Source organism: Carettochelys insculpta, chromosome 28 (genome assembly GCF_033958435.1).
Source record: "Carettochelys insculpta isolate YL-2023 chromosome 28, ASM3395843v1, whole genome shotgun sequence".
NCBI classification, from domain to species: domain Eukaryota; kingdom Metazoa; phylum Chordata; order Testudines; family Carettochelyidae; genus Carettochelys; species Carettochelys insculpta.
The window spans coordinates 4912092-4930243 of record NC_134164.1 but is presented as its reverse complement, the minus strand read 5'-3'; the positions used below and the strand labels follow the sequence as shown (position 1 = coordinate 4930243).

The 18152-nt window shown below is 40.4% G+C and overlaps 1 protein-coding gene across 1 annotated transcript; it reads left to right on the top strand.

Annotated features, from left to right (window-relative positions):
* Nucleotides 1-9214: 9214 nt before the first annotated feature.
* Nucleotides 9215-17508, top strand: LOC142002855 (keratin, type I cytoskeletal 19-like). Its single transcript, XM_074979304.1, has 8 exons — nucleotides 9215-9828; nucleotides 10917-10999; nucleotides 12124-12280; nucleotides 13346-13507; nucleotides 14891-15016; nucleotides 15117-15337; nucleotides 16558-16583; nucleotides 17102-17508. Exons 1-8 carry the CDS (start codon nucleotides 9247-9249, stop codon nucleotides 17197-17199), a joined length of 1455 nt encoding a protein of 484 aa, XP_074835405.1. The 5' UTR covers nucleotides 9215-9246; the 3' UTR covers nucleotides 17200-17508.
* The last annotated feature ends 644 nt before the right edge of the window (nucleotides 17509-18152 follow it).

The window sequence follows — 18152 nt, the reverse complement described above, 5'->3', positions numbered from 1 at the left end:
TTTCAACTTCGAAATAGCGCCCAAAACGTGTAGCCGTGACAGGCGCTATTTCGAAGTTGGCGCCGCTACTTCGAAGTAGCGTGCACGTGTAGACGCGACCTAAATGGCCCCCTCAAGGATTGAACTCACTAGCCTGGGTTGACAGAAGTTACTGTTGGCAAAACCTCTGTTGACAGACCATGGCCACACACAAAAACACATCAAAAGAGCGATCAGCCCTGTCAAAAGAAAGTGGCCAGATGCCCTGGATGTCTTCTCGACAGAACAGGTTCCCAGAAGCTCAGCCAACAGGACTATTCGGTGAACCAGAAGTCGTGTCTGACAGCAGAGGGCACCCTAGGGCATCCACATGATTTTTTGTGTTGACAGAAATGACCAACAAAAGTGTCATGCCTTGGGTGTGGTGAGGGTGGGACGGGAGAGGCAAAACGCTGTCAACAAACGTGCTGGGTTTTGTTGAGATACTGTTAACAAACCCCATTCTGTGTGTGGACACTCCACTAGTTTTGTTGACAAAAATCTGTAGTGTAACCATAACCCACCTGGGAATATTTTGAAAGAATTCGTTCCCTAGGTAAAAGAAGGAAAATACATCAAGCGTATGCAGTGCAAGAATGAAACAACATAAGAAAAACTGCTTATTGGCAGAAGATTATTTGGATGAAAATGTGGCAATGGCAGAGTGGATCAACTGGTTAAATAATTCACTTTGCAATGCATCATTCTTCAAAACTCTCTCTGTGCCTTTTAGTATAAGTGTGATTTGAAAAGTAAATTCCCAGGCTGTTTGCTGTGTAGGATGTTGCTAGAAAAATATGTTTATCTTAGCTAATCCTTATGTCTTGTTTAATTAGTTAACTAGGTTTAGAATTTATAACCCAAATATGTAACACAGAAAGCTGCAGTAAGAGAAATCTAGAGTTGCCAGTTACTACTGAGTGACACTTTATTGTATATTACACAATACATACTCCTTATTTTGGAACTTTCTGGCCACAGACCATAATGGTGATGCCATTAGTCTATTCCCTATTTAACTTCAGTCTAACTCAGCTTTTCCAAGGGAACCCTGTTATATGCTTGTTTTCTCAAAAAAAAAAAAAAAAAAAAAAAAGAAGTGCCAGTAAGTGCAATGGGGTTTACTGAAAATTAAGTGCACCCTGAGCACAGTCAAATTTAGGTTTTTGGTAACTTGATTTAAATCGATGGGGTTTATTTTTGGTAATTTAAATCAATCCACCACGCTCAAACTGAAATATACTTGCCCCACTCCTTCTCACTGCCCTGCTCACTCCCTCTCTTTCCATCCTGCATCCTCATTCACATGCTCCAGGCTCAGGCAGGAGGTTGGTTTGGGTCATGGGCCAAGCGGTACAGAGTGTGGGAGAGGTTCTGGTTTGACCCTGGGTGGGGCAGGAGGTTAGGTACAGGACTGGGCTTAGGGCGCAAACCTTTGGAGGGGGTTCAGGGTGCAAGAGGGGCTCAGGGATGGGGCAGAGGTTCAGGATGAAGGCTCTGGCTGGGCACGATTTGCCTCAGGCAGATCCCAGACCATGGCAGAGTGGGGCTAAGGTAGGCTCAACCCTGCCTAAACTCTGGGCCACTCCTGACAGTGGACAGCATGTCCAGCAGTGGTTCCAGAGGGAGAGACAAGAAGGCTAGGTGGCTCTCCATGCTCTTCCCCATCTGCAGGCATCAACCCACACCTCCCATAGGCCATAGTTCCCTGTTCCCCCCCAATGGGAGCTGTGGGAGCTGTGCCTCGGTGATGCTGGCAGATCTCGGCTGTTTACAGACAGAACTGAATCTGCTACTTCTGAAGTTCAGTGTTATGAGCCTCTGCTGCATGAGTTAAATCCAGCTGGCAGGCAGCTAAGGCTGTAGAGCAGACTCATTACTCTCTCTGTAAGTGGTCTCAAAGCCTTTAGATGGGACTACATCACACCCAGAGAGTATGTTGGTTACACATGCAGGCAAAGGGCAGCATGTGAAGACCCGCAACCCTGCCTCCCCCAAGCACTGCAGGAATGTTTCAATCACTTCCAGGAGTGGCACAGGGCCAGGACAGGAGGGAATCTGCCTTAGCTCCACTGTACTGCCAGACTGTTAGTGGCCAGTCTTCTGACTTGGCTGCAGGGGACTTCAGGAGGTTGAACCTGATCCTAGGAGACTCCTGGCCAGCGTTTTGCACTTGGATGGAAAAAAATTAGAGGGAATGAATTTTATGTGCGGCAATATCAAGGTAATGTGTACAAATACAGTAGAAACAAAATATTTAGATATAACACAAACTTTTTAAAAAATACCATAGGGATCGTTATTCCAACCACCACATGTTAGGCATTTGAGAACCTCCTACTCAAAGATTTGAATTTAGGCATAAAAATAAATAAAACAATGAAATGCACAGACCAGTCAAAAACTTACAGTAAGACACTTTGAAAGAAGTAAAAGAAGTAACAACACTAGTATGTGCTGGGCTGGGCGATGAGTGTGAACAACAGTGCATTTGTGTGGGAAACAGAGACACACCCAGTGTGTGAGAGTGACAGAGATTTGCATTGCCCCTTTAAGTATACTGAGCACATTCAGACACACAAACAGCAGCCAGCAAGATCACACCACCCCAAGCCCTGATGTATCCCCTCCCCTTTGTGGAGATGGGATACAGGAGTGGAGGGAGGGGGACACGCTGACATCAGCATCCACCTCCTTTTCCTTTCCTATCCTGAACAGCAAGCCCAAGTCTACCTTGGAGCCAGATCCAAGGTAGAGGGCAGTTGAAACATGTCACTTGATAGCCTCCCAGCCAAACCAGTCAGGACTACCTGTCACAGGCTCCAAGAGCTACCAGTAGATTTACAACAATGTTAACTCAGTCAGTGTAAAAGGCACACTCCTGTATTACAGCATACCGAGCATTTTCTGCAAAATATGTGGACCTTCAACTCCCACTAATTTCAACAGGAGTTGAGCAGATTCAGCACATTAGGGGCAACGCCGGCTTCTCAAAGGATTAGACTCAAAGTCGCTTAGAGGGAATGGTAGTGATCAATCACACCCACCTGCAAAACTTTCCAGCCCTCTAGACAGAAGTACAGGACTGACTCATTATTTCCCATACTGAATGCTTGTAGAGTTGGCCCGGATACTTGGTTGCTCTAGAACATTAGCAATCGCCAAGTAGCATTGGGGCAGCCTTACTGTGATCTTTAGGGCTCACTGATTTCTGCAAATCACAACCAACATAGGGCAGGATATCTTCTAACCAAGCCGGCTTTGTAGTCTAGAATTTTGGAGATTTTAAACTGGGACCTAGTTTTAGTTTTGAAGGTTATTCCATTACTTGAAGTTTTTCACTGATAAAGCATTATGAGTGCAAGAAAACGCAGAGATCTGAGAAATTTCAGTCAGTGACCCACATGGAATGAAGTAGTTTAAAGAAGCAAAATAATGCATGTCTTTGAGATTCAAAGGGAACAATTTTAATTCCAAAGTCTCTGGAAGCTTTATCATAGTTGAGGTACTGAAGATGATTAACTGAATCTGTTCAGCCCCTTGAGTATTAAATTTCATTCACTGTCATTGTTATGGAAACTCTGTTATGACAGGGGCTAGAACATAAATTAAGGGTATCCTTATAAGATTCATGTTAAAAGGCAGCTCAACATGCACAATAATCAGCGTAATAGCCTGTGTGAAGCATAACACATCTCCATCTCCACCTCTCATAATGGGCAGGTTATTAATCACCGAGGATAGCCTTACAAACTACCCTAAGGGGCAATGCATAGCCATATCCCCCAGGAACAGTTCAGTCTGTAAAGTGTGTTGCAGAGAATAACGGTTTTTCCCCTACTTCTACGTGCTCTGTAGAAGAAGTAAATTATGCCTCAGTTTTTAAAAATAAATACAGGTCGAACCTCTCTAAACTGAAACTCTCTTGTGCGACAACATCCATAATCCAACATGACCGGCGTTAGCCAAATGACCACTTAATATGGGTGTGGCCAAGCTTCCCACAGTCCCATGAAGTTAGTTTACAGCCACCAGCCCTTGCACTCAGTGTTCTGTGCTGTTATTCAGCTCTAATATACTCCTAAATGTCTTCAAAGAGGCCAGTAAGCAGTGGCAGTGTTGATAATGTGCTAGCCAATAGTGACCTGCCATAGTCCAGCAAATTCTCTCATCTGGCACAGAATCAGAAAAGCTGGGAGTAATGTAGGCCATGAATGAAAGTATTAGCTTTGGTAGAGATGAAAATTGCTCTAGAGAAGTACATATTTATATTGTACATCTGCCAGTGGGGGAAGTCTGTAACACATCAGATAGAAAGAGGCTTCTGTTACCTCTTACTCACAGTTGCTGACTCATTTGCTAACAACCGTTTCATATTAAATTGCAAATCCTTTGTTTCCTGAACTCAGCGGTTACACCTGGAATCCATTCTAAATCAACAAAGATCTCTAGTTCTTTATTCTCCAAAGGCTGTAGAAAAATGAGCCCATTTCATGTGGATTTGTAATTTGTCAGAATTGTCTTTATTAGAGGGTGTCACAGTAGAGTACCAACATTAGTTAGCTTATGGAAAGTTACATGCTCATGCAATAAGTAATGTTCTTTGGTGCTCCAATAGTTAAAACAAAAATACTTAAGCCTCAAGGTGCTTTACATTATATGGACTCAAGAGGCTAAGTATTTCTATCATTCACCTTTTAGTGTTAGTAAAACGCTACAGGGTAGAAAGTAAGATGTTTGGGGACCCTTTCCTGGATGCAAATCCTACTGCCAACATTTTTAAATTCTAGTATCTAAAGGCAGAACCTAAATGGACATTTAAGTATGAAAAACAATGCCCTGATTTTTAGAGGAGCTGAACATTCACATGGTCTACTGAAGCCCTACCTGCAGATGCTCAGCAGTCCTAAAAACCAGCCCACTTTAGTTAGGCACCAAAATATGGGTTTTAGTGACTAATCTGAGGCACCAAAGTTTGGAAATGTTGGCACATATTCTTACCATACTGGAAGATTTCATCAAAAATCTTCAGTGTTAAATCACTCAGTGTCACCTTAAATCTGAAGCCTGGTTCTCTCTGTTTATTCAGAAGTAGGCAGCCTCGCCTTCTTCACTGGCACATGATGTTTTGGATATGTTTGGACCACACAAATGCTGAGTAGGTCATGGTGACAAATAAGCCTCTTTCTGAATGGAACTCTTTGTCTGCATGAGCTGATGGGCTATTGTGGATTATTTAGCAGAAACCCCATAATGAAACTATGACAATAACAGACTTTGCAGAGTGCAGATGTGCCAAAGGATGTCTGCCAACAAAACTCTGCCAAGGCATGGCAAACTGAGCTTAGTTAGTATTCCTCTTTTACAGAGGCTCAGTAATGATTACTGCAGTAACAATTAAAGTGAATGTTAGGGTCGAGACATGAGATATAATAGGCTAGGAAACAGTTAGTGTGAAGTGTGCAAAGACAAGTGGAAAGCACACTACAGCTCCTACTACCTCACTGAGTGCGAGGCTCTACTTTGATTCTCTCAGTACAGTCAGTAGAGTCATTTCCACTTCATATGCAGCTGCAGAAAGGTGTTGGATGAACAAGAAGGTGAACCAGATCTCAGCTGGTATAAAATGGCATAGCTCCACTGACCTCAGAGAAACTTAAGGAAGTTCTTAAGAAGGAGGGTGATGAAGCAGAGAGAATTCAATGTTTGGGGAAATGTATTTTTTAGACAGTTCATACAATAAGAGTTACATACAGATATAGTCTGTAGAAAGAAAAGCCAATCTGTTCATACCAGGATTTACACCTGGATCTAGTACTCAGTTAAATTGGAAAAATGTCAGTTAATATTTATTCAAAATAAAAAATGAACTTTCATTAGCCAAAGTTAACGTTTGATCTGTCAAACCAGACTCCAAAGAGAAACTGCTGAGCTCCATTTCATCTGCAAATTTGACACCCTCAGCTCAGGATTAAACAAAGACTGTGAATAGCTAGCTAAATACAAAAGCAGTTTCTCCTCTCTTGGTGTTCACACCTCCAGATCAACTGCTGGTAGTAGGCCTCACCCTCCCTGACTAAGTTAACCTCTTTATCTCCAGCCTTGCTCTGGCCCGCCTATTTATACCTGCCCCTGCAAATTTCCACTACTTGCATCTGACGAAGTGGGTCTTTGCCCATGAAAGCTTATGCTCATACATTTCTGTTAGTCTATAAGGTGCCACAGGACCCCTCGTTGCTTTTGCAGATCCAGACACAGTTACCCCTCTGATACTTGATTTTTGATGTCTCGTTACAGAAAAGCAACATCTTAGCTCATTTGATAAACGCCAATTTCACACAATCTATTTGATGACAGTGATACATTGGCTAGTTAAAGAAGTAATCCAAACAAGTGCTAGTAATCATAGTCAAAGTTACGTAAATTCTGTAATCAACAAAATGTGCATTGTGAACTACAGATGCACACAAACTGTTTACCATCAACTTGCACATGTTGTTGACAAACTGATTATTTTTCTTTCCTAAGAAGAAGCAACACTCCCAACAGAACTCACTGAAATGCACCTTCTTGTGAAAATATCGGTAAGAAATAGTAATTGGTTCACACTATACAGACTTGATCCAGACATGAAGGTCTTTGAAATTCATAGGTGTTTGGCAACTTTAGTAAGAAAATGTTACAAACAATATACAGCAAAAGTACTATAAACGACTGGAAAAGAGATGGACTTGTCATTTAAAAATGTAAATCAATAAGAATGTGGAAAGGACTGAGATCTGCTACTGCTCTACCCTTCTGCAAAAGCAAGATATTGATCACGATATATGCCCTGAGAATTCAGGCTCGATGCTCAAGAAAGAGGAATAAAAACAATAAAAACATCAGGCTCTTTGTCAGGGTGTTTTTCTCAGTTCTGTTGTAGGAGAATAAGATAAGATGTCAAGAATTATTCTAAAGGAAACACACATGCTACCTAGAATTCCTGAGAGACTATCCAATAAAAATCCAGTGTGTGCCTTGAATATAATAAAATCAGCAAAGCATATTTCACCCTTAAATGTTCAAAAGGGTTATTATAAAAAGTAAATGCAAAACAGATGAAAAAGTAATGAAGAACGATGTCCCTTTAAAATGATGACTTTTCACACAAGGCCTTCTGTTGAAACACAGGATTTTAGTGAAAGAGAACTTGATCTTGCTTATTAGAGGATCAGTAGGAGTTAAACTGAGCCCAGTAGCATGTAAATCTCAGAATGCTGACATTACAGGGATTTTAGAGAACATTCTTCACTGTTAAAAGAGTTTGTTGAAACTTGCTTTTTAAGATACTAAGGTCTTAGTGATATATGGATTTGGCAAGCTATTAAGAACTGTTAATCAAGCCCCTGGCAAGACTGATCCATGGCTGAATTCCAAGCTCTGTTTGAAACACGCTATCACAATTTGGAAAGATATGGCCTTTTCTCTAGACTAGGGAAGATGAAAAAATCTGATTGTGAGAGGAGAGTATTAGAAGTAGATTATTAAAGTGTGGACCAGAGAGGAGCTGATACAGCTCTTTGTTCCAAACCCACCCCTTTCTAGTGAAAGATGAGGCGTATCTGTAGGGTACTATTCAGTTCTCAGCTATGCAACCTCACAAAAACTCTGGATACTGAGGACAGTTAATCTGAAGCTGCAACTAATCTGAAACCTCTCATCCCATTTTCCAATTTATTTACCGACAGTCAGTTTCAGCAACTGTGCCAGACAGAAATCTCTGTTCTGAGTTGCCAGCAAACACTTGGTAATCTTCTTTAAATGTTTTCTTTTAATATATATTTGATTCCTGTGAAAGGAAGGGAAAGCTTCTCCCATTTACTCCAGCTCTGTCAGTTTCTACTACTACTTATACTAACCCTAGTTTAATAGTAAAAATACTTGTTTTCATTTAAAGAACAGCCTCCTTGGAAACTGTTATTCAAGCACCACAAATGAGATGCAGGAGCAGAGGGAACAGGGGTTTTTAGAGCAATGCTCTCTCTCTCTCTCTCACACACACACCTCTCTCTCTCTCTCTAGCAGGATAGGACAAATCAGAAATCTCACCATCTGGTCACAGCCTGTCCACAAGAGATGAAAAGATGTTTTTAAACAGCATCCAGCTCATGTTGCACAATTATACTAACAGATGATTGATCTATGTTGAATTTCATCACACAATTGTAAGGACTGAAAGATGCACATGGTTCACTCCCCTGTTTTTAATGAATGACTAATATCTTTAGAGCATTTCTGATGGGCACTCCTCAGGCTGTGATTTTTAAGGTATCAGGTTATTTCCACGTATATATCACAAATTAAAGTTTAATGTCTATCTTACTGAAACTTTTCTGTTTAACCTTATATCCAGTATATTTGGTTTAGTATATTTTAGTTAGCAGTAGAAAGCACTGACATCTCTTCTTTGCTGCAGCTTTTTAATTACTTTTATACTCATCATCCCCAATCTGTTTTTTTCTTGAATGTTACCTCAACCAAAAATATTCAGTTATTTTAAAACCACGAATACCGTCCCATGGCTTTTGATCACTTTGCCTTTGAAATGTATATACCAGCAGGATAATGTTTTATATTTTAAACACTGAGGTTCTAAACCCTGAAAAATGATTCTGAGAAAAAAAAGTAGCTGATTCCAAGTTTTGATGGAAACAAACCATGTTTTTTTTTTAAAAAAAGGGAACAAGCAGCTGCAATGCAAAAGCTGCTTAAAATACACTTTAAATGAATGTGAAAGATTACACAAAGCAAACTTCATTTCTGTAGCAGGCTTCTTCTTAAAGTGAATACCATGATTTTCTGTTAATGCATAAAGTGGATTTGGTTGAATTCACTTGGTTTTTCTTATCTTAAAGTTAAAAAAAAACAAAAAAACCCATAAACCAAGTGTCAGAACTCTAGCCTCAAGAAAAAACAAACACTCATCCTGAATCACACCTTTTTAAATTGAAGAAAAAAAGTCAAGCTCCTCAGAATGCACAGCCAGTTGTATTAGTAAGCAAAATTATTATAACTTGGCATCACCTTTAAGGGTGGAGAATCTTTTTGGGGAGGGTTGGAGGGTGAATTTCTCAGATAACACCCACAGTGGTTGGTATAAATAGACCACCACTGCCCTGCAGAAACTTACCCTCTTTTGCTAGGCCAAGCTGAGTAACTGACACCAGATCCTTCAGTGCTGCTGCCATGGCTACTTCCTTTATACAGAGCACCTCTTCTAGCTATGGTGGTGCTTTGGGGGGTGGGGGTGGTAGCTCCTCTCGTGTTTCTTCAGTGAGAGTAGGAGGATCCTACAGAACCCCGAGTATGCATGGAGGATCTGGTGGCAGGAATGTTTCTCTCTCTTCCACTAGACTAGTGTCCTCTGGGGTAGGAAGTGGATATGGTGGTGGCTTGGGCAGTAGCTACGGGGCTGGATATAGTTCTAGCTTGGGTGGGGGCTATGGAGGAGGCAGTGGCTTTTATTGTGGCTTTGGAGGAAATGCTAGTAGTGGCTTTGGAGGAGGCGCTGGTGGCGGCTTTGGTGGTGGTTTTGATTTTGGTGCCTTGTGTGGTGGAGATGGAGGCTTACTATCTGGAAATGAAAAGGTAACTATGCAGAACCTGAATGATCGTCTGGCTAGCTATCTGGACAAAGTTCGAGCTCTGGAGCAAGCAAATACTGATCTAGAGATCAAGATTCGAGATTGGTATCAGAAGCAGGCTCCCACTAGTCCAGAGCGTGATTACAGTCCTTTTTACAAGATAATTGATGAGCTCAGAGACAAGGTAAGGCATTCATATTTGGAAGCAGTTATTATGGAAATTTGTTATTAATGCTGAATTGCACATTCCAACTTTTTAAACCAATTAGTAATACTTACAAATAATAATTTCTTGCCATAAAAGCAAATGCGTTGCAGACCAAACCAAACCAACAACAACAAAAATTCAGCAGAAAAGAAGGGAAGTTACTGCTGTTTATTTTATTGAAATAAAAGTCTCTCACTAAAAAACTGAGGCTTTTTATGGTAATGGAAAGCTCTAAGAAGGTAGCAAAATGTGACACAATTAATTAAAATTTATCAAGAAGATGTAAAAAACATCAAATATTAGAAAAGTGATAATGCAGAACCCATGGCCCTCAAAAGTAAGGACGTTCCAGGGCAAAGTTAAGGTGAAATATTTTTATGGTTCAAGTTTATTTTCCATTTGTCCTAGGTGTGAGCTGAACATACTGTTTAACTGCCCACTGTAATTAATCTATATGTTTTATAACAGATGTACAAGAGTACCACAGAATAAATTTAAAACAAGAGAAACATGCTTATGAAAAGTTAGATTTATATTGTGAGTTGAGAATGTTTCAATACTCTACTGCCATCAGAATCGTACAGGGTAGTTGGATACTGCCATTTGAATTCTTATTTCATCTTTCACTTTAAGAGTACTACCACAGAGTGAATGGATTGAACTTTGTTGCCATTAAATGCATCAACTGAGACGTTACATGTATAGGAATGAGAAGGGAAAATCAAGCTGTCTAATTCCATTCTGACACACCCACACTTGCTCCAGATTAGCTCAAAGTCTCTTTTTGGCACTCAGCTCCTGGACTGATATTTAGGACATGGTTGATATTTAGATTCTTTGGCTTTTTCCCATGTATACACTATGAGTAGGGAAAAGGGTGATATAATAAAATACGGGTTATGAAATCTCTAATTTATGTTTTGTTTAATGATTTATGACCCTATATCCATTCCTTCTCCCTACTTTACTACTTCACATCTCAGTTACTAAATACTATGTACCCAGTACAGTGCTTTTTTTACAGTTGTTCACAGGAAATATATTTTCTGTCTCCCAACTGCCAGATCCTTGCAGCTACTATTGACAATTCTAGAGTCATTTTGGAGATTGACAATGCTAGACTGGCTGCAGATGATTTCAGACTGAAGTAAGTTAATTTTGCTCTCGCTCTCTCAAATAAATATATATGAAATCGAACATCTGTTTGTAGTAGTTGAGAGTACAGCCACTGCTCACAAGTTTAGGGATAGTACTTCTCCTTTATCATATACAAGAAACAATCTTGGCAAAAGAACTGATATGCTAAGAAAGAAATGAGAAAAGAAACTTTGTCAGCATGGCGCCAACCCAATCAAGATATTTTCTTGGTTTGTTATACTTCATGTCTTAACCTTCTATATGGTTATTGACATTTTGTATAGTTCATTGTCACTGAAAAAATTAGCACTTATAGATTTTAAAATGAGAAAGTCTGAATTTGCTTTCACTTAGAAGTGGCATGATGGGATAGAAGGGATAATCACTTTCCTGTACTCAGATGTTCTTGAAATCAGCTTGTTTTCAGGGCACGGCTTGTCAAGATGCCAAAAAACATTGGTACAACTACCTTCTCTTACAATGAAGTATAGCTCCAGCATTAGATTTTCTCCTCTTGTGCCCTATGCCTTTTTTCAAAACTGAGAGATTACTAAAACTGGATTGTCCGTTACCTTCTGTATATATGTTAATTACCCTTTTTCTAGGTATACAAACCCATAAAGCTCACATCTATTTATGCATCAGAAATTTAGTTCAAGTCCAAATATATTTGTGATTTTCAAGTTTACCTCTTCAAATCTAGCATTTTTAATTACTGCTCAGGAGCACCAGCCTGATAAACCAATAAGCAGGCATTTTCTTCCTTCCCACATTCAGTTCTGGCATTGTACCTCAATCCTGATTTCTCTGTCATTCTGTTTTACAGTACTAAACACTGTTGCAGCTAAGTGTGTGCGGGTATGTTGGGATTCCCAAAAACGCCAAGTTATTTGAGTGCTAAATGTGGTCAAATGTCCACAAAGGACCTAGACAGCAATCTCACACATTTTTATATGTCATACTTTACAACTGGATGAAACATTCTAACTTACCATTTTTGGTCTCTCATCTGACTTTTCAGTTCTATTGTCCTATTCCTCTCTGACACACGTTCTAAGATTCCCTGTTGTTATAATAACATTAGAAACAAAGTGATGCATTTTCAAATGACTTTCTCTTTTAAAAAAATTGCAGATATGAGAATGAGTTGCTCCTTCGCCAGAGTGTGGAGGCTGATATCAATGGCCTGCGCAGGGTCCTGGACGAGCTGACTTTGGCTAGGGCTGACTTGGAGATGCAGATTGAAAACCTGAAGGAAGAATTGGCTTTCCTCAAGAAGAACCATGAGGAGGTGAGTGCTCTGAACAGGGAGTGAGGATAACCAAGCACATTCTGAAGTTAGTTTGGGATTAAAAAATACCCCAAGGAATGAGCACTTCACAACTTCATAACAAGTATCAGAGAGGTAGCTGTGTTAGTCTGTATCTTCGAGAACAACAAGAATTCCTGTGGCACCTTATAGACTAACAGATATTTTGGAGCATAAGCTTTTGTGTGCATGCATCTGATGAAGCAGGTCTTTGCCCACAGAAGCTTATGCTCCAAAATATCTGCTCATCTATAAGGTGCCACAGGAGTTCTTGTAACTTCATAACAAGTCTTTACCCTATAGCAAATACAAAGGGCTCCTCAGACTAACATCCCTCTCTGATTCCAAACTGGATTAAATATGTGAGTTGTGTACTTGATTTGAAATGCATGAGCATGAGTTCAGACTTCTTTAAATTATTCCAGAAACAACACTATTTGTTACATGGAAATGTTCTCATCCATTTAGAAACAAAAATATATTTTTTCCAGCCATTTTATTTAAAAAATGATCAAATACATAGATAAACATCCAACAAAAGTAATCAAGATATTTCATTTAAAAATTTCAGTTCCAACCATATATGTGAACAAAAATTCCACGCCTGAACACATTTCTTTATGAAAAGCAATGGTTAAAGAACCCATGTGTTCAGAGATTAAAGTTATAATGCCTCTAAAAGAAATTATACATAATAAAGTAAAATTATATTTAAGGAAAGAAAACCCTAATTTAACAGAGGATGTTGCAAAAAGTATCATATTAGCAAAGTATCTTTTATTGGAATAAATTCTTTTGGGGAAAGGCACAAGCTTTCAAGCTTCTGTGTGCTCACCTTCAGGTCTGGGGAAAGTTAAGAGTAAGGGACTGACACATGCTGCAGATGCCTTTTAACAACGAAGCAGGGAATTAAGGGTTAGGAGGCAGTGAGGTATGTAATAATCGTAACTCAAACCACACATTTTCCAATTAAGCTACATGGATTGCAGAGGCCAGAAAGTGTACAATAGCAGAGAGTAAAACCTCTTTTGTGTCCTTTCTCTGTAGGAAATGAAAGAATTCAGCAATCAGATGGGTGGAAAGGTCAGCGTAGAGATGGATGCTGCTCCTGGAGTTGATCTCACCAGCATCCTGGCTGAGATGAGAGAGCAGTACGAAACGCTGGCTGAAAAGAACCGTCGTGATGCTGAAGCCTGGTTCTATAAACAGGTATGGCTTTCCCAATGAACAAATAAACTGATACTCACCACAGTGCCAATTTATGCACAATAATTTCGCTTTTGCAGATTAGTTTCTGCATTTGGTAAGAAACCAAGTATCCTGAGACACCTACCAAGATTTTAAACATTAATCCTCTTTCCCCCATTGGATCAATGGGGATTCTTAGGGCAAATTTTTGGATGGCCTCAGAGTGCAACTGCCAACTCTTGCTGTTGACCACCCTCACATTTTTTCTTACTTAATTAGTTTTAGAAAAAAAAATAAATATGCACATTTACATGACCAAATAATTGATATTTATTTATTGCTCACGAGAAAGTCTGTTGTAAAAACTGGTACAGGTTGAATCTCCCTAGTCTGGCACCCTTGGGAGCTGACTGGTGCTGAATGAGCGAAGTTGCAGAACCACGGGAGGTCTACACTGTTCCACTGCTTACTGGGCTCTTAGAAGACTTTCAGGGGTAAATTCAAGCTAAATAACAGCACAGAAAACCGAGAGCCAGAGCTGGTAGCTGTAAACAAACTTGATGGGACCATGGAAGACTTGGCCACACCCATGATAACTGTACATTCAACAAATTAAAATCATGCTGGACCCTAGATGGTGGTGGATGAGAGAGCGCCAGACTAGAGAGGTTCAACTAGTATTAAATACAGGAAAGTATCACTTTTCACAGAGGACACAGTCAACCCTGGCAGCCCTGGAGGAGACAAATTAAGCCCTGGATAGGGAGCTGGGGAAGGTAGTAGAAGCCAAGGAATGGAGTTGGAGTTGAGTTCCTTCTCTAGCAAGCATGGGAGACAACCAGAGCCTGAAGTCCTGCAGCCAGGGCCCAATGGCACTTGGCAAGGGGACTGGGATGGAGTCTGAAGTTGTGTGATGGAGACAGGGGCTGAAACTTGAAGCCGGCAGCCCAGCCTGCCACCCCATCACTCCAGGGATGAAGCCCAAAGCCTGTTGCCCACCACACCTGGGAAGGTGGAGAACTCACTAGCTTCCTGATCCCCCAGTGTTGTAACCCTGCTGTCTCCAGAGCTGAGTGGCAGAGCCCAACCCCTGTTTACTGCCCCACCTTGTCTCCAGTGAATAGGGAGGCAGGGACCAACCTCTGCTTACTGCTCCAGCAGACAATGCCAAGGTGGTGTATCCAGGACCAATAGGAAGGAGGAGAGGTGATGCTTCCTTCCACACACACCATCCTTCATGTCCCAGGAGGCTATGGCTACGAGAAAAGCCACTGTAGCTGCATTTGAGAAAGACTCCAAAGTAATAGCACTGCAACAGCAATTAAGGCAGTTCTTTCCTTTCTGGAAATAAAACACTTGGTAATCCAATTTTCATTTGATTTTTATTGTTTGTTTTTCTTCCAGACGGAGGAGTTAAACCGTGAAGTAGCTACCAGTACTGAACAGATACAAACCAGCAAGAGCGAGATCACAGAACTGAGACGCACACTGCAGGGCCTGGAGATAGAACTCCAGTCCCAGCTCAGCATGGTATGTGGCTGTTCCTGGCATACAATAAATCACACTCCACCCTCATTCTACTGTGGAATGAATCTGTGTAATAACCCACTTTAATTTTGTTTTATAATAGAAAGCTGGGTTGGAAGCCAACTTGGCAGAAACAGAAGGAAGATACTGCGCACAGCTAGCACAAATCCAGAGCATGATCGCCAGCATTGAGGAGCAACTGGCTGAACTCAGATGTGACATGGAGCGGCAGAACCAAGAGTATAAATTGCTCCTGGACATCAAAACCAGATTAGAGCAGGAGATTGCCACTTACCGCAGTCTGTTGGAAGGACAGGACTCCAAGTATGTAACTATGTTCAAAATAAACCCCCTAATGGCTGCTACAGAATCTTATCAACATATGTTATAAGAGCAATGCAAGGAACTTGCTCTGAAATTAGCTGTATCTGAGCCTCATCACAACCAGGACTACTGCAGATTTCTGAAGTGTACTAACTAGACACTAGACCTATTATGGGCTGCTATTTGGTGTCCAGAAAAACTCCCAAAACCTCCAATATACAAATTCACTTTCAAAGACAAATGAGCTGATCATGAAAATTTTAATTCTGACAATGGGTATAAACCCATAATAACTAAGGTGAGCCACAAAAAATGAACCATAGAGAAAGGCCATTAATAGAGAAAGAACCATCTATGAAAGTCTCTTCTTGCCACTCACATAAATGTCACACCCCTGTTCAGTGTTCCCTCTAATTTTTTTCCACCTGCAGGCAGAATAAATTTTGTTATGTGCACCAAGGCATGCATAGAAATGCACCACCAATAGAAACACATGATGCCCACACTGGGTGGCTCTGGGCGCTCTGCTAATCAGCTGCATGGGCCCTGAATCTCTCTTGGGTGGCCACCCAAGCATGCATCTTACAGGGAACATTGCCCCTGTTCCTCCACATAAAGATGAAAATATGTACTGTTATATACCGGGTAGTTCTAAGCTATTTCCTCATGTTCCCAGTGAGTAGAACAAATTCTTAAATGACCTTTTCACTTGCTAGGGACCATTCCCATTTCTGATCTAGAAACAGTCCGGGCATTAATACTAGCTGGATATTTGTTTGTGCACTGAAGCACTACTTTTGAGGGGGAAATCAGCTCTTAATTTTTTTTTGTTTTGTTTTTAAATAATCAAATTTTAAAAGAAATAGAAATGCAAAAACGTCCAGAATGGGAATAGGAATAAAAAGAGCTACAGCTGTATTCACTGCAGTTCATGTCCTTTACTGTCAGTGGACTGAGCAAGAACACAAGATAAGCAGTAAGACCAATAACAACCAAGATTCCATAACTGCAGAATGGTAATATAAGGGCCACATTTGTAAAAGGGCCTCGATTTTCCATCTGCACTTTTTCATGGTTGATCTTTTGCACATAACGTTTGCAAGTTCCAGCTCATAAATTCTTCACTGGTCAGCGTACATTTGTTTGTGTGTTAAATCTGCTGTGCAGTGCACATTTGCTGTGGGACTTCTTGTTAATCCCATATGTCTTCTTTTCCACAGGCTGCCAGGATGGACCCCCAAGGACGGTAAGGAGGATTTTGAAATAAAGAGAGGAAATAAAATGCATTTAGTGGTGTGGGGGCTGGGTCAATGCAACCAATATCCTTATGGCAAAATGGAACTGAACAAGCCAGTTCCTCTATTGATAAAGGGATTATAGACAGTATTTCAGTTTCTCTGTTCCATAGCTCCCATAGTCTTTTTAGGTCCAATCTTATTTTATTTCTGGTGTAGAAAGCTGGTAGGCACCTGGTCACTTGTGCATATCGTTCTGAAATCTGGAGATTTATAGATCGGCTTCTGCTGAGTCACACCAACAGCAAAGTACTACCAATTTTGATATGCAATTCTTATATGTAAATTACATGAGCTTTACTTAGGTCCTTCAAGACTGTGGTACTATAGTGCAGCGAGAAGAGGCAGGGCTGTGTGTGTGACAAGTGAAGGAAGCTTCCAGCTACGAAAAAGCAGGATTCTTCAGTGTTTATTCAATGTATGTTTATTTCCCCAGTTGTAATTACTGTCTCCCTTTTCTTCATCACAGCATCCTTTTCCACCACCACAAGTACAAGTAAAGTTCGCATCGCTGTGGAAGATTCGGTAGATGGAAAAGTAGTTTCTATGCAGGAAAGAAAATACTGAATCTCCTAGCCCAAATAAGACCATCTGCATTGTACCAGTACTGAAGACAACAGGCATCTAAAAAAGAAAATCATGAAATACTTGTCAACAGAGTAACAGGGAATCTGTTCTGTATGCATAGTAGAAAATGCTAGTGGAAATGTTAATTATATATTACAACAGTGTAATCCAATAGTGAACAAGAGCTTGGTGCCTTTCTTATAATTTCCTCTGTCTTTTACACTCTCCTTAAAGTCTGAGGTGAAGGGCTTGTTTTACTGCATATCAGCAGCTTTTTAGTGTGCTGTATCAATCTGGATAATAAAATTTCTTTTCTGGCTTGAAATAAAAGTATTTTGAGGTTTTAATTTTTTTTCATAATCAGCAGCATGTTTTTGTGTGTTAGATGTGGCATATGTCCCATGTCCAGTACAACCCAACCAAATTATTAGCATCATACTTCTGCCAACAATTCTCTCTCATTATGAACAGCTTTTGGAGTAACTGAGATATGAATACTTTTATAAAGTAGTAAGTTCCCAACATTACTTCTACTAATAATACATGGGCAGAAATAAAATAAGATTATTTTACAGTTAATACATAAGGGGAAAATAATCTAAAATATACATAGTGAAGGTAAGCGGGAAACTTGGAAGACAGTAATTCTGAAACAGACAGGTGACAGAAGAAAGCAAACTAACTAATGAGTTCATAACCTGATGTGGAAGCAAAATGTAAGTATGATTCGGGTCTGCATACACACAGACACAGTGTCATGGTGCAAGAAAGAAATAGTCCCTTGATACTCAGTGCTGTAATATTCAGATTGCATCTGGAATCAGTTCAGTGGAGGAAAGATAGCCATAAACTGGTGGGATTTAGGGGAGAATAAGAAAAAATGATGAAGGAACTGGATATACTCCAGCTGCACTGCCGGGTGCCCCCAGCAACACAGCAGGATCCAGCAGCTA